Source organism: Dermochelys coriacea, chromosome 4, assembly GCF_009764565.3.
Source record: "Dermochelys coriacea isolate rDerCor1 chromosome 4, rDerCor1.pri.v4, whole genome shotgun sequence".
Classification (NCBI taxonomy): domain Eukaryota; kingdom Metazoa; phylum Chordata; order Testudines; family Dermochelyidae; genus Dermochelys; species Dermochelys coriacea.
The window spans coordinates 41,222,865-41,249,483 of NC_050071.1; the positions used below are offsets into that span (position 1 = coordinate 41,222,865).

Consider the following 26,619-nt stretch of genomic DNA (forward strand, 5'->3'; position numbering starts at 1 on the left):
AATAAATAGCTGAAACAGGCAGATCTCCCTTTTTCAATTTCACTTTTAAAGTAGTACTGAGTGTCAGTGAATGCAATGAGTAATACTAAATGAGCAGTATGATAATACTGCATTGACTTATTTTGTTTAGGAGAATCCATCCTCAACATACAGGATTCTGAAGACTATCCACCTTCAAGCTCACCATAATTTTCTATAGTTTCAGAGTTATCTGCCAATGATAGTGTTTCAGTCACATCATGTATGTCACATAGCCACACTATCACCTGTAGCAAAAAGAAAAAAAAAATCTCCATCATCCAAAAACAACCATAGATACCTTTGTGATAAGAACCAGCAGATTACAAAAAGAGGTAATTGGTTAAAAAATTGTCTGGTTTGTTTATGCAACAAACTCTCCTTTCTGTATGATTGAGAACCCACACTTCATTAACATGGTTCAGTCATTAAGACCAGGATATAGTCCACCCAACAGAGCAGACGTCGCACACAAATTGCTGGATAAAGTGTATGAAAGAGAAATTGAGCAGTGTGCAAAAGGTCTAGAGGGTAAAACTGTTAACCTGAGTCTTGATGGGTGGAGCAATATCCACAATGATCCTCTTGTATATGGTTGTGTGACAAAAGAATAAGGGAATGTTTTCCTTCCAGAAACATGATACATCAGGAAATGCACACTCAGCAAAATACTTACAAGAAGTAGCAGTAAAAGCTATAACAAACTCTGACAAAATTCAAATGTCTTATACACAGCTTGGTCTATGTATCCAAGATGTAAGAAGAAGAGAGTTCCAAGCTAATAACATACTGTTGCAGTGCTCATTTGATGCACCTGCTAGCCAAAGACTTCAGTGTTCCAGAAATAAAGGCTAATGTTGTTTAAAAAAGTGCAAAATACTTCTGTAACAACCACTTTGCAGCAGCTGCTCTGAAAAAAAAGCGTGAGGAACCAAGCTAACTCTCCCACAAGACATATGATGGACCGCAGTAGTAGACTGTTTTGAGCACTATATCAAGAACTGGCCTAATCTGATGAACAAAATTGTGAAAAAAATTGTTTGTGAATAAAATCGTTTATGAAGAAAATCATGAAAAAATAGATGGCACTATCACAGCCAAAGTTCTCAACATTGGGCTTAAAAGAAATGTTGAACACATGCTGAGTACCCTGAAGACTACTTCTGTAGCCTTGAACAAAATGCAGGGAAATAGCTGTTTTGTTACTGATGCTGTTGAAATTTGGAAGGAACTGAGTGAGATCTTAAAAAGAGAAATATGCAATGACAGAGTTAAATTACAAGCATTAAAAAAATGAATGCGACAAGCACGATCTCCAACTCATTTTCTTGAAACTATTCTCAATACTCGGTACCAGGGTCAAACCTTAACTGCTGAAGAAGAGGAGTTGGCTCTGACATGGACATCCAGCAATCATCCCTCCATAATGCCAAATATAATAAACTTCAGAGCTCAGGGTGAACCATTCAAGAAATATATGTTTGCTGATGATGTTTTAAAGAAAGTCACACCAGTGAACTGGAGGAAGTCACTTAAGCACTTGGATTCAGAGACTGTTGAAGTGATAATTTCTCTTTTCACAGCAGTAGCTTCTTCTGCCAGTGTAGAAAGAATATTTTCTTCCTTTGGACTAATTCATTCTAAATTGAGAAATCGTTTGGGACCTGAAAAAGCAGGAAAGCTTGTTTTTCTTTTCCAGATTATGAACAAACAGGAAAGCGAAGGTGAAGACAACTGAGTTAGCTGCAGAAGCCAGTATTTTAAGTTTCTCATGTTCACCTGGCTGACATAGTCAACTTTTAATTTTTTTTTAAAAAATATTTTATTTAACTGTTTTAGTTGAAAACAATTTTAACAAAAACAAACCTGATTTTAAAAAACTTGAATGTTTAACTAAATTCAAAAATTCTTATGCTTGTTTTGTTACAATATTATATGTTTGCTTTGAAGAAAAAAAATCCAAACTACATAACCTTATTGTTTTAGTTAAATAAAAGAATTTAAATGTCTGTCTGGTGATGTTCTCCTCCTAATACAGCATGGCAAGAAAATCCTCCAAATATTAATGATTAACCTGTTGAATTGGAGACAGTTCACCTCCCAATGACTTCATAAATATCTGCTTCAATTACCTTTGGTAAGTGAAATAACCAAACAATCATACATTTTCTGATATAGCTGTAAAACTAATCTGAAAAGTTTTCAAAATAAATCACTTTAAAAAATGTATAGTGTGTACCTTCTAAAAATGAAACCTATATCTATCTCTGAGTTGTGAAGAATATGTATTAAGGTTATAACCAACAAGAGTGCACTTTTATGTAGAAATCCATGAGTAAAATAGAGTCTTCCCCTGACTAGTGATTTAAATAAATTTCATTTAAAATCAAACCCACCCTGATAATTTAGGATGCAGGACCTAGTCATCTTGCAGGGATATGCAAGAATAGGGATGAACTTAGCTTTACTTTTAGATTTCAGATTGAGTTTGCAGAGCTGGCAGTTGGGGAAAGGGGAAGTTTTACCTTTAAACTAAACACATTTGATCTGGAAACTTGTAAGACCGAAAAAAAAAAAAAAAAATCAAACTCCATGATACCATTTTTCATAGATCCACTTTTCAGAGTGGAACCGCACTTTCAGGCACTCTTTTATTAAATATATTTATTTTTGTGCTAATTTAACATTTTTTAAATGTTTAAGTATGATAGATACCGCTGCCTGCAAAGTACCCCACTTTTAAAGTAACAGTGTATATAATTTACATATTGATTTTAGATGGAATTTATGAGGGAGGGTAAGCCTGAATTCTGAGTTTTCCATGCTCTCCTGAATTTACTGCTCAGTGGTGGTAAAGAAGTTTCCCCACACAATTCCTTCCTGATGACACCGCGTTGTCAAACTGGACTAGCATTAGTTGGATTTTGTTTTGTTTTGCTCTTTCCTCAGAAGCAGCTTGTATGTTCAATGCTGGAAGAGGGACCACTGGTCTGCTCTAGTATGACAATGCCTATGATTCTCAGTTTTTTTGAGTTATGAAATAAATGTCAGGCTCATGATCATGACCATAGCCAATCTCAGGATGAGGTCAGAAGGGGTGGAGTTTTAATGTTCTTTACCTGGAACATAAGCGCTGCTCTTACAACAGCAGGGACCCTTGTTTTAACCACTATCTTCTATTTAAACCATTTCTTACTCAGTACAGGATAGTGATGACTTTCACTTTGCTAAGAGTCTGTCAGCACTTCTGTTATACGGAACTATACAGGAAGAGGGGAGATTGTAACAACCGTAAAAGGTTTGCTTTACGCTTTTTTAAATATTCTATATAGTTCGTGTTGGTCCTGAGGCCAGGAGTCAGAAAAAAATTTTAAAATAAAATTGGCATAAAAGTGTGTTTTATCCTCCTCCCCCTGTCAAAGATGTTTAAAGCACAAAACAAAAAGAATTTTTGAGCTCCAGCCATTTGAAAGAACAAAAAAAGATATTTTAAATAGAGATTCGCAAGAGCCTGTAACTCAATGTGCATTACTACTTTGGGATATTTTGGAGGTGAGGGGAGACAAAGCCCACTGAAGTCAATGGAAAACAATTATTTCAATGGGCTTTAGATCAGTCCCTAAATTAGTGTTTAAAAAAGGGGTTTCTATGCAGTGGAGTATATATATGCGCTGAATAAAGATTTTTAGCACTCTGGCTCAGTTTATCAGGAGAACAAGATTCTACAAACTTAAGTACTCACTGAAAAAATAGATCCGAGCAACTTTGAAAGCCTTAAAAAAAAAAAGCCACATTGTTCCAAGAATTTCTTTAATGCATATTCACTTAGCACAAAACACTTGTATATTACATTGCAGTAAATAAAAGTTTGCCCCCCAAAATAGTGCTGTTTTCAAAGCTACAGTGATCTTAGTAAAATAATGAGAATTTCCCTATACTTTTATAAAGGTATTTTTAATTAACTCATTTAACAAAATATAAAAAAGAAATAAAGACTCTCACAAGTGACTAACTCCTGTCTTCTGCTGAAGAGGTAAAGAGGGCACCTCTACCCCAAAACCTCAAAGCAAGGCAAAGTCTCTTAATGATTGAGAAGACTAGATACAGAGGGGGCTAAAGGAGACATAGGGACTTGTCTAGTCTGCTAGCATTTATGCTGCTGACAGAAAGATTTGGTTTGTGGCTAAGGGTCTGGACTAGGACTTCAGAGCTATAGCATGGGTTCTCAATTCTGACACAGACTTTGTGTGTGACCTTGAGCAAGTCATTCAATTCTCGGGGTTTCAGTTCCACATCTATAAATGGGCATAATACTACAACTTAATCTGGAACATGCAGAAGTCCTTTATCAAAGGACTTCGGAACAACACTGGATTATCTGTAGCCTCCATGTTTTGGAGCAGGAGGCATCAAGGATAAACTTTCAGACTTTACTGAATTTCCTGGCTCTTGTGGGTTGAATCTTTATAATAATAATTGAACACAATTTAGTGTATTCGGGAGCAAGACATTCGGGAGCAATGTACTTTAATTTTGTGCTGTGTAACAGTGCATTTCCTCCCACAAGTCAGTGATGTGAACTGATGAAGCCCTTTGCCTCTCTGAATTAACACTTACTGTTATGTATTAGTAGGTGTCTCTGCAGAGAGAATGGGGTGCGGAACAAAGCCTTGCATTCCTCACACTGGAATGGTCTCTCTTCAGAGTGGGTCTGCAGACGAAAGAGAATGAGTCAGGGGGAAGGATCAGGGAAATCAATTAGGTGTTATTACAATAGCTGTAGCTGGCAGGCTGAGTTCAGAAGGGACATCCTGGCAGTTCCGCATACTAGGTGACAAAAGGATTCAAATAACCATCATGCTTCATTTAAGTGGAACTTTGCAAGACAACTTGGCAACTATTAAATAGGTGTACACCACAAATCCTTGGAATTCTGTTATGTAAAAGGTGTGTGTGTGCGCGCTCATGCGTGTGTCTGTGTCAGTGTGTACACATACAGAGAACTATATTTTGAAAAAAACTACTAGCTAGAATTTGACGTTTCACCAAATACATAACGTCATCAAAATTAAGTGCACCCTCAAAAGCACATTTTCTCAGTTAATTAGTCTACTCGTAGCCCACTGCTGATCTGCCCATTCTCAAGACACCAATTTAAAATTTAGCAAAATAAAATCTCTCAAATCTAGAAGCTATCCCCTTGTCTCAGCTTCATTTGCTAATTTGAAACAGAAGACTGAAGTATTTGTATTGAGAGCCTTGCTTACCTCAGTAAAAATTCACCATAGCTGAAATAGCCTCATCAAAGTCATAAACAAGACAGAAAGCTAAGCTTGGCTGAATCTTGTAAACAAACTTCATAGCTGCTGATGCTGATCTCTGGAGCTTATGAAAGAATCAACTTTTATCCTACTTCTGTAAACTTCAAATCACTTCCTCTGGTTTTTTATTGTAATGAAGTACTATCCCACTATTGCCAGTAAATGAAGCTGTACAATATGTTATCTAACCAAATTGCCTAAAATTTTCTGATAAAGGGAAATTTTAAAGAATCTGCTTCTAAATACTGCATTTAGCTCACAAGGACCTTAATTGAAAGCTATTGTGCCCCAAGGGAAAGGGGAGTGACTGGAAGTGATTTATCACACACACGGATTATGGTTTATAAAATTATGTACATTAAACAGTGAATCTCATAGCCTGAGGGTAAACATGAACATGGTTCATAAATGCACACTCTATATTCTCCTCATGGCGGGAAATCCTTAATGTCATAGGACATTCATAGCTACTCCACAAACAGGGTGGGAGAGTGATGGAAAGAGGGGCAGTGAAATTATTTACCTGCAGTCTGTTGCCCTTTTGGGTCACATACTCACATTGATTTTTAACCCAAATGTCTTTTCTCATGGCTAGCAATACCAAGATGTTACAGTATACTAATAGCCATCTGTAGTGGATTGCAAAAACCTCAGCCAGAACAATGATTAGATTAATAACAAACAAAAGAATGTTTGAAAGAATAAGTATCTATGAATGAAAGAGTCCTGTGCTGTTTTATTTAAGAACAAAGCCTTGCTACTTTATACCTATTTATTGGTGTATGTCCACAAGAGAGTGGGGGGTACCTTTAAGAAGGTGCCTTGAGACTGGATGGCTCAGACAGTGCAATGACTGAAAATGGGATACAGAGGCTTTCACCTCAGTCTGTAGCTCAAATCCAGCCTAAGTCACATATAGCAGAAAGGCCACTGAATGACCCTCAAATGGCTATGTAAAATAAATTGATCATTTCAGTCTGGTTCTTAGAGGTTCACATCATAATTGGCATTAGTTGATACCATTAGTGGCATTCTCAGCAGAGAGGCCAAGGATTGACTGAGCGTGAAGAGACTGAACTACCTTCTCACCTCAATAGGTGGTTCCTCCAGAACAGGGTTGAGACATATTGATGAGACACTGTGGGGAAGCTTGCAGTGCTGCTGTCTGTGCTGTACCTGTTCTGTGGATAAATAGAAGGGTTCAGTCTCCAGGGCTGTCAATCTGGCACTTTTCACGAGCGCAAAAGTCCCTTCCTTTTATTTCAAAACACCCTACTCTAGAATGCTTTTCTGTTTTGTTAGTTCTACGGGTGCAGGACCCATCCATTGTCACTTAAAAGCCCTTCGCAGCTTCTCTCAGATATGGCCTTTTAGCTACAATATAGGAGCCCAACTGTATTTCTAAAGCTCATAATTGAGACGAATACCTAAATGTGTAATAGATGCGAAAGTGCACCTTGAAATGAAAGCATCGTCATCATCACACATTTCTCACAATCAGATGTTCACTTGCTCACACCACGAGTTCTTTGGGTTTTCTAGAAATGCACATGGGTTCTAGAGTAGGAGACTCCAAATTGGAAAACTGGCCTAGTATTTTTGATGTGCTCACATGAAATTTGAAGGTTCAACTAATAACACTTTAGCTGCTGTTACAAAATTACATTTAACTGTATAATAAATATACAAAATACTGTATAATAGTACACACACACACACACACACACACACACAGTATATTGTGTACACCAACTTTTGTATTTTAAAAGATATGATTAATATACATGCAGTAGCAAAAATGCTAAGCAGGAGATAATCATACAAGTGTAGACTATCATATCCAATCCCCCCGTGCCCCCCCACACATCTCCCCCCCAGGTGATGCCCCTAATTTGAATATAATAGAACAGATTGCAGCTGCTTTCATATGCAGCTGACCTCCACTGGGAGCAAGCTGAAGCAGCAAGCACCAAGGCCTGTAGTTTCTGCAGTCAAAAGGAGGGTGCCCATTATCCTTATAGAACTCCTTGGGCTGCATTTACCAGTTTAGGCTCTGATTCAGCAAGGTACTTAAGCAACTGCCTAATACTAACAATGTGAGTAGTCTCATTGACTTCAGTAGAACTATTCACATGCTTAAATAAAAGCTAGATATATAGCAGTCCATAGACCTCACAGTGCTTCACAGTTGTTAATGTACTTATCCTCAAAATACCCTTGGTAGGAAAGTATTATCATCCTCATTTTTAGAGATGGAAAACTGAAGCACATTCAGACTGAGCGACTTGCACAAAAGGTCGGTGACAAAGCACAACACTGAGCATGGGTCTTCCAAGTCCTAGGCTAGAACCCTATCCATAGGCTTGAGTACATTGCTGAATCAAGGCCTTGGAAAAGTATCTAATCCACTCAGTTGTTATCCAAAGCGCTTTTCTACAAAGTCAGTGGCAAACTGAGCCTTGAAATATGTTGAAAATTTGGATACAGGACTGAACCCAGGTTTTTGGAAAGCGCATCAGCACAGAAAAGGTCCATCTACACTGGGAATATTTGTAAGCATTTTACTGCATTAGTGCAGCTCACACAGTAATGTAAATAGAGGAAAGTGCAACACAGGCAGAGATGCTTGAAAATAATTTTCCTCATTTGAATTTTATCCTTATTAAGAAACCACTGCTTATACATTCCAGTGCTTTGCATGGCATGGAAATGCATATACTATAGACTTGATTCATTCAGCATCTGGGCCAGCACAGGGCACCTCGTGTTGGAAAGTCTGCACAGAGGGAGGATGTGGCACCCAAGACACCCACAACTCTTATTCCTACAGGGGGGGTTGCAGCTAGCCATTGGAATTCTAAAAAGGATCACTTCTGGAGGATGATGAGACCAAGGCAGCTCGGAAAGGGCTGCTATGGAACATTCCCTAGGAAGCTTTAACTAGCATGGATCTTGTGGAATTCTATTCTCAACCCCAACATACAGCTGCTTATTCTAGTAGAACCCCCATGGTAGTGCCATCAATGCAACTGTCTATCTTTTCTTGAGTGAATACCCCTTGATTAGCTCCAGGCCCTTCTGCATCTTGTGTCTGCCGAGTTCCTACTGTTTATTCGTCAAGGGTCTTCACATTCTCTTCCCTGACAACATCTGCGACATGAAGTCAACAGGCAATGAAGGGGTGAGGGAAACAAAGCCAAATACTTCTGCGTATAAAAAATAATAATTTGTACTGTACACCCACTTTCATCAGGTCTGACCTTCCATCATGAAAGGTAACAGGGTTTCTCTCCACCACAATTCCAAAACTGCTCACCTCCACTAAATACTACTGCTCTCCTCTTCCACAGGAAGGAACTGTGCATATCAAGTGCCTATTTAATTCTGTAGACTGGGCTTTTCAGAGGAGCCTAAGGGTACATCTATACCGCAAAAAACAACCCCGTCCTCCCCCACCCCAAAAAGAAACAACATAGCAGCAGGTCTCATAGCCCTGGGTCAACTGACTCAGACTCACAGGGCTCAAACTACAGAGCTAAATAGCAGTGTAGACATTTGAGCTCAGAATTGAGTCCGGACTCCAAAACACTCCCCCTTCATTGGGTTTCAGAGTCCGGGATCCAGCCCAAGCCCGAATGTTAACATTGCTATTTTTAGCCCCCAGCGCAAGCCCGGGGCAGTTGACCAGGCTCTGAGATTCATTACCATGCAGTGGGTTTTTTTTGCTGTGTAGACTTATCCCAAGTGAGCTAACTCCCATCTCCCACTGAAATTCCATGAGTTGGGCACCTAATTCTCTTCAGCTTCTTTGAAAAGCCCAGTCTTAACCTGCACAGTGGGCAGCACCCCCCAAAACCTGAGCCATGTTTAAAAATACTACTTTATTCTGACACTTCCACAACACACCAACTTAGGTATCCTCTAAACATTAATCAAACAAACTAACAGAAAAACCTTCATCCAAATGATACATATAAAATTCAAAGAGGGCAAAACACTTCCGTCCTGTTTCTTATTATAAATGAAAGTGTCATATAATGCTAGATGTAGTTAAAAGCCAAAAAGGTTTTTCAAATCTGAAAATAAGTTTTCCATTACATACTATTTGTCTGTTTTTTAACCATAGCACACATCATTCCTACTGCACATTTATAACCAATATGCTTCAGTACAGTAAAAGTATTCTAAAACTGAAAAAGCGCTGTCAGCCGATTTGGGTGCAAACATTTACTTTCACCCAAAGAAAATAAAACATACAGTATTCCCATATGATTACACACACACACACACACACACACACACACACACACACACACACACCCGGAGGATATAGACAAACAAAACCACAAACATGATTAAAAAAAGCATAAATGAAATATGTGATTGAGTCAGATGATATGAAGAAGTTTTAAATTTCCATCTCATTGGGATAACTACATTGTCAACAAGTCACTGAGCCCTCTACCTCTTGTGAATAGTGCAGTCCTCTTAAATCATGGCCATACAAATAGACTAGCACTCCTATCATATAATTTGTGCCACGCTGTTTGTTCAATGTACACAGGGATTTATTGTGTTTTAAATAAAGTAAGTTGCTTGGACTTGAAGAGGTTGACAGGACTTGTCGCTGTTGTGTCATTAAATGCACAGATTTTTTTTTTTTTTTGTTTCTCTGTGCATTGTCTTTATCTAATGGGACTAAGACAGTCTCTGCATTACTAGCATACAGACTCAAGAAACAAGTATTATTGCAAAGTGTGGAAATAATTATGACAAAAACTAAACAAGATATTTACCAGATGATCAACTATAAAGTTTGCATATTTCTCTCAGTTAGCAGAATCTGTAATCTTCAGCAAATATATGATCTGATCCTGCAAGGTTTACTCATAGAATCTTTACACGAGCAAAGCCACTGACTTTAAGTAAGGGTTGCAGTATGGGGCCAAAAGGATATGGCAGTTCATTCATTATTCTTGCTTGATTCTGAAGTTCTTATTCAGGCAAAACTCGCTATTGGACATCAGATGAAGGTTATCATAACAAAATGTATAGATTTTCTTAGTTTTTAGATACAGAAATAGCTGCCCAGATTAAGTATTTCAGGAATTTTCATAAAACTGTATCCACTTGGTAAGGTCTTGTTTTTTGATTGTTGTTTTTTTTAAAATGAAGCTACACATGCAAGTTATGATCATAATATACATAGCAGCTAGCTTTGTCTTTCAGCATGCTTGTGCATGCGTTCTGTTTCGGAGGGGGTGGGGAGGGAGTCATCACTGTTTCATCCTGTAAGAGACATTATTATTACTTTCATATGATTTATGACTGAAAGTACAAGAGATGGTGCAAAGATCCTGTGCCAAATTCCCAGATGGCATATAACATGAACCACACTGTGAAAACCTTATAAGTATAGGTATATCAGTTTCATCAAAGTGGACGGGGGGAAGCAAGGAGTTCCAAAGACTGGGCAGGAAATCAGCCAGATAATTTTTTTTTTTTAAATACAGTCTTGTAATTCTGAAGCAGCAGTCATGGGCAGCCTTGCCATTGAAAATGTAACGTAGGGTTAAAAGTAATGACAGACATTACAGAAATTAGGACAGGCAGATTTGAGTTTAAATCAACAGAAAGAGCATCCTTTCATGTGTACATTCTTAGGGTAGTGTTTCTTCTGATGTTTCAGTAATGTATTATTTAACACTACCAAATGCAAATAATATATTGTTTGAAAGTATCTCCTGATAAGTACGATTAGGAATGACTGCAACAGCATTATTGCTCATTTTGTTCAAATATGATCATTCTTTTTTTAAGCCAAAAGCTAGAGACCTTTTAGATCAGATAAATATTTGACTTGATAACATATAAAAACAAACCAGAAGACTCAAAATAGGGATTTATTCAGTGCATTTAGCAGAAGAATCATTTCTGTGTGTTTGTATTTTACTGGAATTCATTTAGTATCTTGAGATCTTGGTTATAACAAAGAACACTAGAAAATACATTTTCCAATACGTTAATCTCATGTTTATAAGCATGCCAGAGCTTAATGATCAACCATTTAAAAGAAAAATAGCTGCATATCTGAGGCTGGCAGACCTGTAAACAACAACAGCAGAGTGCTTTACCTTCTTGTGATTCTTGTAAACATTTCTGTGGGCAAATCCCTTTCCACAAAGCTTGCATTTATAAGGTTTATCTTCACTGTGTATTATTTTGTGTGCAGTCACTTGATCAAGTCGTTTGAAGGACTTATTGCAAACCTCGCAGGTGTAGGGGCGTTTTTCTGCAGAAAATGAGTGGGGGACATTTAATCTCCTGTTTATACAGGGGGAGAAGATGAAAGGCAGAGACAGTCATCTCCTCAGAGAGATTTCTGCAATTAAGTCAACCCAATTAAGATTAAACCAATTAGAAAGACGTCTATTGCCCTTTATGTTAGACAGTTAAGTCACTTCATAAAAGATGAGCTATGGTGTATCTCAAGAAATTGGCACATTCTTTGCAATAATCATTGCTAACACTAAATTCTGATTAATTAGCTTAAATCAAAAGAGAATGACTTCAAAGAGGAAAAGCCTGTTTCCAGATTACAAATGTGAAAGAGGGCATGACAGTTTAAATGTTTTAAAAGTTAATTAAAAATATACATATCATATTAGTTTCGAAAACCAAAAGTTGCTATGCAAAAGCCTTTCTGCTTGAACTGGTGACTCAAACCCAAGCCCTGTAGTCTCATCCAACAGCATCAAACGTAAGATAAAAGCCTCTGGATAAAGCTTATTTTAAAATAAATGCGATTGCAGTATGTTGAAACCAAGAAAGCAGATATATTAAAAGGCTCCGCTATTACAAAATCCTGTATGTTTAAACTTTAATGTATTTGACAGAACTAAGTTGGCGCTTCCATTGTGTTGGCTGATGTTTCTAATTACTGGATGAAACATCTAGAAATGCCAGGTTCCAATGATCAAAAACGCTGGCAGTGTCAATTCACATAATGCTGCCAGACCTGCAGACACAAGATGCTGCCAGTCACGGTGACCTGCTCCACCAGACACCAGGCAGGCGGATATGTTAATGTGTGGTCTACTGCATGGTGTGGAGTATAAATCGCTTTATTCTGACTAGGAGCTCTGTGCTTAAAATGCGAGTCCATTAGAGAATCTGAATGTCTCTCCTTTTATCACAGCCCTGCCTGGGTCATATCCCAGTTCTGCACTCCTTCCATTCAACCACTAGACACCTAAACCCCTACAGAAAGCAAGCAGCAATGTTATTTGTTCCCCAATCCCCATAGCATTGCACTCTCCCATCCCAGCTAGCCTGAAGGAGAAGCTTGAAGAAGTTGCCAGGAGCAGGAGGCTGCACTATTAAATTTGGATCTTCCACTGGTGCAAAGAGAGTTAGCTAGAACCAGATTTACTTTAACCAGCTCCCAAACATTGCAGAATCCATCAGAACATCTATAAAAAAAAAAAAACATACGGCAATATACCTCAAGGACCAATTCCAATATACATGAAAAACCACAGGTTTTTGGTTTTTTTTTTTTGTTTTGTTTTTTTTACCTGAGTGAGTTATCATATGGCGTTTTAGCTGGTTAGCTGAAATAAATTTCTTGTCACATTCCTGACACTCAAAGATCTCATGAACCTGCAAAATGAGTGTTTAATGATAATTAAATATGTGTCTCAAACAAGTTCACACATCTTAGATATACAGAACATCTCTAACAGACTAATTATTTCTTAGCTCGTAGCTATGTTAATACTCATGGATATATTGTGATTTCTTCCTTAATTATCCCATGCTGAACAACCGTGTCTCTCAAAAATCAAATCTTCATACTTCTGAACAAACATTTATCACTAAGACAACACACAGGAATGAAGATTATGTAAATATGTAATATCACATTCATTTTAAATCTCATCAATATGGAAACATGAAGCAAAAAATAAATAAATGTAGAATACCTTGCAAAAATATTTTCAGTTCATTTATTTCCAGTAAGCATGGGCTTATAAATAACAAAAAGAGCTTGAAAGTTTGTCTCTCTCACCAACAGAAGTTGGTCCAATAAGAAATATTACCTCACCCACCATGTCTCTCTAACAACAAAATCACACATCTAATAATTTTCAGAAAGCATAATAAATATGAAATGCTATTTGAGTCCACTGTAAATAAAAACATATTTCAACATCATCAAGAATATCAGATTACTATCATCATTGATTAACAAAATAAAAATCTATATAAGGATAAAATGACTTAATCCACAATTAAAGAGCTAGCCTTCAACTATTGGATCATAAGATCCAGATATCAAATACTAGCCTTCTTTTCCCTAAACTACATTAATAAATGCAAATGCATTCCATAGTATGCACATAGCCCCAGAGGCCAAAACTTTCTAGAGAGAGTTCTATCAAAGATATCAAGTGTGCACGTGCACCCAACAGGATGGATCTGTCCAAGCAATCATCTAGGCCCTGGACTTGATGCTGCACTAATGACTGAATTTTGAAGCAAATTAAATATTTTAATGGTCTAAAGACCAGTTCTAATTCACCACAAGGCTTCCATGCCCTTCCATTTACATACTATTCAATGTAAACAGGACAAAAGTCTTATTTCTCCAAAAAACCCTTATCCAAAATTAGGCCACGCCTCTCAGTGGACATCATTTGTACTGAAAAATTCCCTGTTTATCCAGATAAATTCCATATTCCCTTCTCCCTATTGATTCATATAGTTTACTTTATTGTTTTTCAGCTTCATTAGTTTTTCTTCTTTTGGGGTTGAAGTTCAGATCTGTATAATTCCACAGACCTGCCACCTCACAATATAGTAATTCCTCCCCAAATATTTCAGACCCCTTATTTCAGGAGATGACTGTTTTTCTTTAGAGTAGACTACTATTTAATGTCTCAGAGTCCAGTCTAATTCCATGTAACTGTCCGATTTCAATTTATGAACTTCTATTAATACAATTTGCTTTTCTCCTAAAAAGGAAATGGTGGTCTTAGTGGGTAATTAAACAGAGGGAAATATTTCTATACATAGGAAAAAAAAAAAGCCTGTTTTGCCTCTCCCTATATCAAGAATGAATTCACACACAAATAGTTTAATTTAATTCTTTGGTTGCACACACAGCCCTACGATGGTAGATCAAGAGGGATTAAAAAGTCGGATACATTTTTAGAATTGTGATTATCTGACCAAGGTCTATGTACCCTCAACAAATCATATTTCCTCATTTTAAAAGGTGATACTATCAGAAATCTTCATTTGGCCTATTAAAAAGGATAAAAGTTCTTTGAATAACTTTGCAGAGGTGAACCTGAGGTAGATTAACTTTGCAGGGTATAGTTTTAAAAAGGCTAGGCTTCTGTTAAACTTACTCACATTACTTCACTCCTGTTCCACTGGGATCAGTGAGACCACATGTGGAGGAAGGGTATTACTTACTGTGCGTTAGGGGGTAAATAACCAACATGAATTTTCCTTTTAAAGACAAGTATTACATTTGCCTTTCTCCAGTCCTCTGGGACCTCACCCATCCTCCATGAGTTCTTCAGGATAATGGCTAATGGTTCTGAGATTGTTTTGGCTAGTTTCTTAAGTACCCTCAGATGAATTTCATCAGGCCCTGCTAACCTGTTTACCAATAACTTATCTAAATATTCTTTAACCTGTTCTTTCCTTATTCGGACTTGTGTTCTTTCCCTCTTGCCGTTAATATTAATTATGTTAAGTATTTGGTCACCATTAACTTTTTTTTTTTTTTTTTTAAGAGAAAATTGAAGCAAAATAGGCATTAAACATCTCAGCCTTCGTGATGTCATGTTATTAACTCTCCTTCCCCACTAATTAATTGATCTATACTTTCCTTCATTTTTCTCTTGCTTATAATGTATTTATACAACCTCGTCTTATTGCCTTTTGTGTCCTTTGTGAGTTCCCTTGTACTTTAGCCTCTCATTTTATCCCTACATGTTTGCTATTCCTTCACATTGGGATAGTTTGCTGTTGTGCCCTTAATATTGTCTCTTTGAGAAACTGCCAGCTCTCCCGAACTTTTTTCCTTAGATTTTCTTCCCATAGGACCTTATCTAGTTAAAGTCCATTGTGCTTCTTCTGCAGCTCTCACTCCTTCTTTTACTTCAAACCATGAAACCTATCACGTCATGATCACTTTCACCTAAATTACCTTCTATATTCACAACCAATTCCTCCCTTTTATAGTCAGAATCAAGTCTAAAATGGCTGTCTTCCTGATTACTTCCTCCACCTTCTGAAACAAGAAGTTGTCCCCAATACATTTCAAGAACTTATTATATATTTTGTATTTTGGCATATTAATTTAACTACCCAGACATCTATTGGAAAAGTCCCCCATAACTACCAGGTCTCGCATTTTGGATATTTCTGTTATTTGTTCTAGAAATTATTCATCTACCTCATCCTGCTGATTTGGTAGTCTATTGGGGACTCCTGCCATGACATGGCCCTGCTTTTTTCCATTTTTATCCTTACCCAGAGACTTTCAATGGTCTGCCTCTCTCCTCCTTCTGGTGTATATATTCTTGATGTATAATGCAATTCCTCCCCATCTCTCCTTCCTGAACAAGCTATACACCTCTTTACCAATACTCCAGTCATGAGATTTATCCCACCCAGTCTCAGTGATGCCAATTAAGTCATAATTTATCTTATGGACTAATATTTCCAGTTCCTCCTCTTTCTTCCCTATACTCCTTGCATTTGTGCACATACATCTAAGATGTTGGGCAAATTTCCCTACTGTTTTCCATCTTGTTGTTCCTATTGCCCTATTGTAATTTTCCATGTTTGACAAGCTTGATGGTGGATCTAGCGATAAATAGGCATTCAATCAATCTGCCATTAGTGTCACAGGCAAAGCTTGTCAATGGATCCTTTGCCTGGCAGGATCTGCAGGGATTTATAACAACTGAGACAAAATAATTATCTTATCTATAAGCCTAACAATGATATGCCTACAAAAGTGGGACATTCCTGATTTGCAGCATCACATGGCTACCTTAGGTTTCAGAGTAGCAGCCGTGTTAGTCTGTATCCGCAAAAAGAAAAGGAGTACTTGTGGCACCTTAGAGACTAAGTTTATGCTCAAATAAATTTGTTAGTCTCTAAAGGTGCCACAAGTACTCCTTTTCTTTTTATGGCTATCTTAATGTGCAATGGTTTGTGGGTACCATGCTAAAACAAAACAGGATGCATTTTGATTAGGTTTGAGAAGGCATGGTAGAATTGGTAAGACTTTTTCAAGAAAAAGTACAGGAAGACATTAACGCTAGCAAGTAAATCACAAAAAGGTAGTACATGGGATTACCACTCCCCTTGCAACATCTTATTTTAATTGATACTATCTACATCCTCACTGGATTTAGGTTATAACTAGGACATTATTAAAAACTTATAGTTAATCTGATAAACATTACAATGTAGGTTTTTGTAGAAACGGGCCCTCTAAGGTTCTGGTAATTTATCAAATTAATCTTGCTGGGTCTTCCTTTGGGTAGAATGGATTCCGAATCTCATATTCATAACCCTGTATTTCTAGATTAACTCCATTATTTTCAGAATATTAACTCTTTCTGTGCAGGTTATTAATGATCACACTTTCAATGTATGCACAAAAATTATTATTATTTTTTGGTAAATGGCACTTTTTATACTAACCATATAATTCAAAAAGATTGAATACAACACCCTTAGGACTGTGATGTTATTTTCACAAAGGGTAGTAAGACAAAACTTGTTTTCATTTTGTGCATAGGAAGAGAGATTCACAAATTTACTTTAATGGCTAAAGTACACTTAGATTCACTTCCCTCCTTGTGACATGCAGACAAAAAAAAATAAAAAATAAAAAGCAGACAATTTTGGTTTAGCTTGGTAATGTGAACATGATACAAATATGAAATTTTATATTTGGTAAAATATACATTAGAATGAATTGGATTTTTGGTTTGATCTACTGAAATACTCATACTCAAAGAAAAGGCACTGCTTTTGTAAGCACAAAAAAGACTACCCAATAGGTTGTATTACAGCAGCTCTCAAGTGACTCATGCTCCCTGGCCTTACATCTTGGTGAAGTCAAAGCCTGCTGTGGGTCAGCTTTCATCTTACTGACCTTTCGATGCTCTTGAAGATTTGTAGCTGAGGAACACTTCTTATTGCACACAGAGCACATCAACTTCTTCCTAGAATTTCCTAGGACAGAAACAAAATACATCTTAACAAGAAACATCTTAAAAAAAGAAGTGCAAAGAAAGAAACCAAATGTTTCCACTGGGTGTGAGATTTTTCACAGGTCATTTGACTGACAGAAAATTTTACATTTGTAACCCATCTTCATGGTATTGGGTTACAGGAGTTCTCTGTAGGTGTCCTATAAGCTATTTTTTTTCAATGGAATGTAAAATCAAGAAAGGTTTCACTTTTTTTCCTCTTTTTTTTTTTTTTTAAGAAAAGAATGTGATAAAATTGAAGTATCAATCTAATATCAATGTTCATGTCATAACAAAAAAAACACAGTTATTCAGAAGCCAAAACAATTATCATCCACAAAAAACTTCATGTTACCGGTTAAGCAGAATGTTTGGAATCAGTGAAACAATGAAAAATAATACTGAAGTCAACACCAAAACTTCCATTTTCTGTAATGACAGCCTGGCCTAAAAGTTGTAAGCATTCTACCCTGGTAGGTGTGCAGTAAGAAAGAGAATTCCATTAACACTTTCTTAACTTAGGGCATTTGTAATAGAACTGCATCATGAATATAAATCTAATCTAATCTAATCTAATCTAATCATGCAAAAACTATAAACCCAGTTAAAGGTCAGCTACCAAATGTATTTCTCTTCCTTTTTCACAGTTCATTTAAAAAGTGACAGAGCATTTAATTAGGGTTGTCTATTAATTACCGTGGTTTCAAGTTCAAGTCAGTACCGCAAAAAGCTGTTGTAATGCAGGGCACAATTACTACAAACTTAGTTCTTTGTTTGTAACCAAAGGCCCATGTGACATATCTCCTGATATATATCCAAGAATTACACTACATTACACTAAAAAGAAAGGGCACAACGCTAAACAGGAGGCAAAATGTTTCTTGTGTGTTTCTTGGAAGAGCAATGAAGCATAGATCAGAAATTAACACATCAGAAGGTTTCCAGCTCAAGATTTTTTCAGGCTTCAAGTGTCTGATCTTCTCTGCACTTGTCCTCCTGAAGATTGTACATTTCTTTTGATTATTTTTTTTTCCAATTTCCACATATTTTACAAATAATTAAATCAGCTTTTGAATTGGATCTGATTTTTATCCTCCCTGAAAATTGTTAAACAAATCAATTTAACAAGAATAATAAAAACTCCCGCCCCCCCATCCGCTTATTCATTCAAATATTTAAAATACATGAGTGGTTTTGGCACCTATCCCATAAATTAAAAATTAGAACATAAGCACAGACAAAGGACTGCCCATAAATATACCCCACCTCAATCCCAGCAGCCTTAACAATGAGCGAATAAAGATGGGCTTTACAGTGTGCTCAGAAGGTTAACAAATCTGGACTCTCATCCCAAAAAAACCAGAGGACGCCTCACAGAGAATGCTCTGCCTGCCACTCCCTCTTGCTTATAGTGAGCAACCTCCAGTTTCATAACCACTTCTGTTCTCAACTGTGGCAGTATATCACAAGGAGGGCCAATCTCTCAGGAAACCAGGTATCAAACTATTTAGGGCTTTATAAGTTAAAATCGACATCTTGAATCCTCCAACAATCTTACTCGAAGCTAGCATAGATCATGGGACACTGGTCTGAGTCAATCTGATCTTGAGGCAACAAAGGCCTGGATAATTGCGTCAGTCTCACTCTTGCCTTGCCAGTGCTTAGGGATGGTATCTAAGCTCTGTTGCATTCAGGTCTTTATCAGTCACTGAACACAAGGAATTGGTGGATCAAATAAAAAAGGGCTTGTTTCACTGACACTCATTTCAGAGACAAATGGCATTCTGTGAGAAATTCTCACCTACAGATGAGGGCACTAAAAGCTAATTATCCAATAGTCAATTTATCTTTGGACCTTGAGGCAGACTATTCTCTTCTAAGAGCTGTGCCATGGTCTCCTGGTAAGTTAGCATGATAAACTTTTTAGTGACTTCCATTGCTTATGTAGCAAGACTACAGACAGAAGCCTCTGTCAAAATGCAGGTGTGCTAATATGTTTAGATTATAGCCAAGTGGGGTCAAATTCCTTGAATCTATATACTCAGTGAAGGTCACCAGGCTGCTGCTGAAGAGAACTAGGGACTCCAAGGTATGACACTTTGGTGGCAGAATGAGCCTTTTTCCCAGTGTCCACTAGGGCTAAAGGGCACAAAGCCATTTGTAGCGCATACACACGTTTACAAGCTATTTTGCCTTATTGGCATTTTGTCCCATGCTTCTCTCTCCCACCTCCATTGTATACTGTTTCCTCCCACGTCTCAGCCCAGGTCCTGATGGCATACTAGCTGAAGTACTGAAAGTGGGAGGGGGAGAAACACTGACAAACTTCATTTTCCGTTTCTCAAAATCTGGCGCACCGAAGAAATCCCTGCTGACTTACGTAATGCTAACATCATCACCATTTTCAAAAGGGGAGACAGGGACAGCTGTGGCAATTACTGAGGTATTTCCCTTCTTTCCATCACTGGCAAGATTCTTGCTAGAATCTGTCTTAAATCGCCTGCTCCCTCTTCCAGAGTCCCAATGCAGCTTCAGACCATCACGAGGCACCACCGACATGATTTTCGCAGCCAGGCAGATCCAGGAAAAACGTCAAGACCACCACCATTAGCTCTATATGGCCTTTATTGATCTGACCAAAGCCTTGACTATCAATCGTGAGGCTCTGTGGAATTCATGTCAAAGTTTGGTTTCCCAAACAAATTTACCACTCATCCACTTACAACTGTAAAACTCATCCATGACCAGATGACTGCCTCCATCCTGTGCAGTGGCTCTCCCTCTGAGCTCTTTGCATCTGAACTGGCATAAAACAAGATTGAGTACTGGCACCCATCCTCTTCTCCATTATCCTAGCAGCTATGAAAATGCTAATCCAAGACCATCCACTACAGGGCACCAACATCCAATACTGGACTGATGGCAACCTTTTCAACCTCTCTTGCCTCCTTACCAGAACTAAAGTAACATAAAAAACAAACAATAACTGAACTCCAGTAGCAGATGATTCTCCACCATCCAGCTCCCAGTCAAATCATCAGACCTAGCAAGGAAGGTCTACATTGATAGAGAAGAACTGGAAAATGTAGAACACTTTGCCTACGTTGGTAGCCACCTCTCACAGAGGGCATACACAGACGCTGAGATTCAGCACAGAATTTGCTTTGCCAGACTTGACTTTGACAGACTGTCTCGACTGTTGTGTTCAACAACCATGACATCAGAACATACACAAGACTTTTAGTTTATAAACTGGTGGTAATCTCAACTCTACGGGTGAGAGACTTGGGTGACTTACAGAAAACACCTGAAAAACCTGGAACACCAGCACTAGCATTTTCTCCAGAAAATTTTCAGCATAATATGGGGAGGTTGACCACACTAACGTCAGTGTCCTTACACCTTCAGTATTGAAGCCTTGATTATCCAGCACCAGTGGAGGTGGAGTGGACACTGTGTGTGCATGCTTGATGCATGCCTACCAAAACAACTGCTCTATGCCCAACTCACCAAAAGAGAAAGAAAACTTTGAAGCATTTCTTTTGGCCTCACAGACACCCTCAAACAAACCTTAATACCATCAATACCATGCACTGGGAGACAGTAGCTCAGGTCAGAGAAGGAAAATCACTTTTGAGGAAAATCTCCTTGCCAGGGTTGCAGAAAAATGCCAGAAAAGAAAGGACAGATGATTGTCATGCAGCAGTCATAGCCCAGCCCTGCCTTCCATCATCACCTGCAACGTCTGCCAATGAGTTTGTGGCTCAACTGCTTAGTCACCAAAGGACCCATAAAAATAAAACTTGTGGAAGAGATCATCCTTGATCCCAAGGGATCGCCGACGATGACAAAACACTTAACAGTTAGGTGATGGTGTGCGGAGACCAGAGCCTATCATGCTGACCAATATTGTCTCTTTGTTTCTGTCCATCTGCTGTTTGTCTTATACTTATATTTCAAGCCTCTTAAGGACCACGTTCTGTATTTGAACAGCAACTAGTACAATGTGTCCTGGTCCACAACTAGAGCACCTAATTTCCCTGGTAATCAGCTGAAGCGACTAGCAAGTGAAACAGTTGACAGCTGGAGATGTTGCTGTGTGAGACACACAAAGTAAAGATAATGAGAAGGAAGGTGGGTGGCTTCTGGGATGACTAAACACCACAGAAAAAGGGACAAAAAAAAAATATCATCCTGGACACCCAGACTGTCCCTCCACAATAATCCCCACCAACATCAGTATCTAGTGTTCCAAGGCACCTTATTCCAAGATGATTCCTAAATCAGAATCTACTCCCTTTGCTTTTTGATGGAAGAAAGGCAGAGGTGCACTTGGCCTACTTTCAATCAAATACCATTCATACTGTATTTCAGCTTCAACTGACAATATAAAACATTGATTGATAAATGGGGGGGAGGGGAGAAACTATTTACTCAAACATGAATTGTAATTATTTAAATACATTATCTTACTACAATAGAGATATTGTTTATGCACTGTATGAAAATATACAATTGTATTCTCTTAAAAATGCTGAAAAGACTTCTAATCTCAAATAAACCACAGCCACAGGTAGCTAGAAACTGAAACATTCCATAGCCTGTGGGGACTATGTTTAACAAAACATGTCTTAATCCTCGATGTTTCAGTCTGCAGAAGATTGATTAGGATAAAACTAAAGAAGTTAAGCTAGAAAAAAAAAAAAGTCTGCACATCTCACAGCCATGTACCAAAAACCTGTAGTTAAGAAGGGAAGTCTACAATGTTCTAACATATTCCAGATCATCTTTCTTACTCCACAGTTCTATTTCAAAGTAAACACTAATACGGTTAGTAAACATTTTGCACAATGCACTCACTATATGCAGGAATGAATAAGTTAATAGCATGCTGTAAACATTAATGCATAAGATTTCAAGAGCCTTGAATACTCAGTTTACCCATTTTTTTTTCCAAGAAGTTATTTTAGCCTAGATCCTCAAAGGTAGACAGACACCTAAATATGTCTGAGAATCCAGGGCTCTGCCACAATGGCTAGTGAAAATGAAAGTGAAATCATCTTTAGAAAAAGTTGTCCATGTACATAGAGCAGATTGCACTTGTATTACACACTGTAGATACCTTACTGCAATATATTCAGTCATCAGTCCTTATTTTGAAATTGTAACCAATAGGGAATTGCTTTATTTCACTCTTCGGGAGCTCCTAGGAATGACTCCTTCAAGACATTTTCATGTAATCATTATTAAGAAATATACCTAGTTCCTTATATCAGAGCACTAGTGAGATTTTTGGGGGAATAAGTGGAGATTGAGAGTTACAAACTTCTCTCAGAGCTATACTGTGCCTAAGCACAGTCCTGTATAGGGGGCACATGTATCGGGGACACATATACACAAAGCTAATTGTGCATGGAGAAGGAGAAGCCCAGGGAACTCATTTCCTGCTCTTACCTTTCTCCTTGGGAGGTGTGGGGCAGCGACAATCTGCTACTGCTCCTCACCAGTCGTAGATTACTTTTCCTTGGACATTTTTTAATCACTTGTGGTTTCCAGTATGGTGGAGCAGCAGAATCAAGGCTCTGCCCACTCCCTGCCCACCTAAGCAGGAAGAAAAGTAGCAGCTCCTTGGTGACTGCTCCCCACCATGCTTGAAGTGGTAATGCACAAAGGCCATGGGAAAGTCTGATACCTCTGCATGACTGTACAAAAGACTGGCCCTAATTATGCAATGCCAGTAGAAAATGGAAGGTTCTGCTCTCCCTGAGCAGCTGCTGCCAGCCTACTTCCTTTTTCCGGTATACAGAGAATTTTAACTGCTTAGTGTTCTTTTGATCTCAATCTCTGGCCCTTCTGCCAACAAGCAAGTAGGCATTTCCCACTGGCTAACTCACCCAGTGTTTTTCTTAAGGACCCTGTATATTCTATTCTTTCTGTACATATCTCATCTCTGTCATTGTTTCATTTCCTATTTGCTCCTCTCTAACAGCCTCCTGTGATTTAACTCCCTGCAGTCAGCCAGAATAATATCAAGCAGGTAATCTGAGCACATATAAAATGCATACAAAATAATACAGCTATCTCCCCGGTTCTGCAACATCCAAGGATCGCATTAGCCCTCTTTGTTACAGCATCACACTGGGTGGTCACGTTGAGTGCTCATCTACGATGACCCCTAACATTTTTAAAAGTCTCTGCTTTCCAGGATACAGTCCCACATTCTGTAGGCATGGCATACATTCTTTGTTCCTTTGGTTTTACATTTTGCTGTATTACAACAAATTTTGTTTGAATGGGCCCAGCTTACCAAGTGATCCAGATTGCTCTGAATGACTGCTCTAATCCCATTGTTATTTACCACTCTGCCAATCTTTAGGTCAGTGATTTCTATGTACTTCCGGATCATTGATGAACAAATTCAATAGTGTTGGACCTACTACTGATCCTTGGAGAACCGCAGAAGAAACAACCCCATTCAAAGATGATTCATTGACAACCACCTTTTTAGATCTGTCAGGTACCTTTAATCCATTTAAGATTTGCTTTACTGATATTGCATAGTGCTATTTTTGACGTTAAAATGTCATAAGGTATTAAGTCAAATGCCTTCAAAAATTACAAGTGTGTGTGTGTATATATATATATATATATGAATGAAGTTATTGTTTCAAATTTGGTTGATAAAGTTATCAAAAAATGAAATCAGGTTTGTTTGATAAGACCCATTTTCCATTGAAGCATATTGACTGACAGCTGCAGCGGCACAGGAGCTAGCAAACAGAGCTCTAAACAGGGGAGTTTGAGTGGGAGTTCTGTTGGAGGAAAGGTAGTTGTACTTGGTTTTGTATTTTTAGTATTTGTATGTGTGTGTGTGTAGGGGTTTTGTGCTGGAAGAGCAGCTGAGCCTGATTAGGGGGTGGGGCTTTGTGCTGAGAGAGCAGCTGAGCCCTGCCTAGGAGGTGGGGCTTCTGACTAGGGGCCCTATAAAGGTAGCCAGCCAGTCAGGCAGCGGCACAGACAGCTGCAGTGGCACAGGAGCTAGCAAACAGAGCTCTAAACAGGGGAGTTTGAGTGGGAGTTGTAAAGGGGGTTTGGATTGTGGCGCTTGTTTGGGGTTTGCTTTTGCTGGGGGAGGGTGGTCTTTTTGGTGTGGCTTGTGTTTCCCAGATTAACAGGATTTAGGTGGGAAGGAGATGACAGATACAGAGGCAGCTGTGGGAGTGACTCCTGCAGTGAAAGACACATTGAGGATGACTGGATGTGGAAGCTGTGGTATGTACATGATCCTGGAGGGGGGAACCGGTAAGAGTTTTTTCTGCATGAAATGCCGTCTGATAGAGCTGATGGAGGAAAAGATCCGAGGTTTGGAGATGCAGGTGGAAAGTCTGGTTGAGTTTAGGAAGGGGTTTGAGCAGATGATGGAGCAAAGACATGAGGTATCTGAAGGGAAAAGCTCAGACTCACAGATGGAAGCAGGGCTGGGGAATTTTGAGGGGAGACCGGATGAGGAAAGTGGTCAGTGGAAACATGTGACTCAAAGAACCAGGCAGAGAAAAAGACGGGCTAGTGAAGGAGAAATAGAGCTTAGGAACAGGTTTGCAGAGTTGGAAAATGAAGAAGGGGCTCAGCAGGTAGTGGCTGAAGGTGGAAGGGTAAGGAAGAAGAGAAGAGAGGCTAGCCCTATAGAAAAAGGGGAAGAGTCAAGGGACACTACACCAAATATGAGCCCCAGGAGGATACAGGATGGGTTGAAGAAGATTGTAAGGGAAAATAGGAATGGAAAGAACTTGCAGCCAGAGAGAACAGAGGAGACACTGGAGAATAGCACTGTCACCAGGAAAAGGCAGGTCTATGTGATCGGGGACTCTTTATTGAGAAGAATAGACAGGCCTGTAACTAGAGCTGATCCTGAGAATAGAAGGGTGTGCTGTCTTCCGGGTGCTAAGATACGGGATGTAGACCTGAGGTTGAAAAGGATCCTAAAGGGAGCAGGAAAGAACCTAATTATCCTTCATGTGGGAAGGAAATGATACGGCTAGATTCTCGCTGGAAAGTATTAAGGGAGACTATGCTAGGCTGGGGAAGACGCTTAAGGAAATTGAGGCTCAGGTGATCTTTAGTGGGATCCTTCCTGTTCCTAGAGAAGGGCAACAAAGGTCTGACAAGATTATGACTGTCAACAGATGGCTTAGGCAGTGGTGCTATAAGGAGGGCTTTGGGATGTATGACCACTGGGAGGCATTCATGGACAGAGGTCAGTTCTCTCGGGATGGACTTCATCTCAGTAGGGAAGGAAATAGACTTCTAGGATCGAGGCTGGCACAACTGATAAAGAGAGCTTTAAACTAGGAATTGGGGGGAGATGGATGGGAGATGTCCAGAAAATCTCCACGCCAGATTTTAGCATTGAGAGGGAAGAAGATGAAGTAAGAATGGATACAGCCGTGGGTAGGAGAATATATATAAGCAGTGAGGGCGGTGTGGATACTAGTCTAATAGGTTATACTGGATGTAGAATGACTGTGCCTAACAGGGTACAAAATGTGAGCGAGGCCAAACAGCAAAAATTAAGATGTTTATACACCAATGCGAGGAGTCTAGGTAACAAAATGGAGGAACTAGAGCTACTGGTGCAGGAAGTGAAACCAGATATTATAGGGATAACAGAAACATGGTGGAATTGTAGTCATGACTGGACTACAGGTATTGAAGGGTATGTGCTCTTTAGGAAAGACAGAAACAAAGGTAAAGGGGGTGGAGTAGCATTGTATATCAATGATGAGGTAGAATGTAAAGAAATAAGAAGCGATGCAATGGATAAGACAGTCTGTCTGGGCAAAAATTACATTGGGGAAGAAAACTAGTAAAGCCTCTCCTACGATAGTGCTTGGGGTGTGCTATAGACCTCCGGGATCTAATTTGGATATGGATAGAGCCTTTTTTAATGTCTTTAATCAAGTAAATACTAATGGAAACTGCGTGATCATGGG

General features: G+C 38.7%; 1 protein-coding gene across 7 annotated transcripts in view; it reads right to left on the reverse strand.

The window, feature by feature from the left end:
- The window catches only part of PRDM5 (PR/SET domain 5), a 148,760-nt gene that overhangs the window by 77,559 nt on the left and 44,582 nt on the right, over positions 1-26,619 (reverse strand). For all 7 annotated transcript variants that reach the window (XM_043513335.1, XM_043513337.1, XM_043513338.1 and 4 more), the window contains 4 exons: positions 17,533-17,612; positions 12,917-13,001; positions 11,474-11,631; positions 4,636-4,729 (listed from right to left, as the gene is read on the reverse strand). In XM_043513335.1, the coding sequence (XP_043369270.1) occupies positions 4,636-4,729; positions 11,474-11,631; positions 12,917-13,001; positions 17,533-17,612 (417 nt within the window). The remainder of the gene's footprint in view (positions 1-4,635; positions 4,730-11,473; positions 11,632-12,916; positions 13,002-17,532; positions 17,613-26,619) is intronic.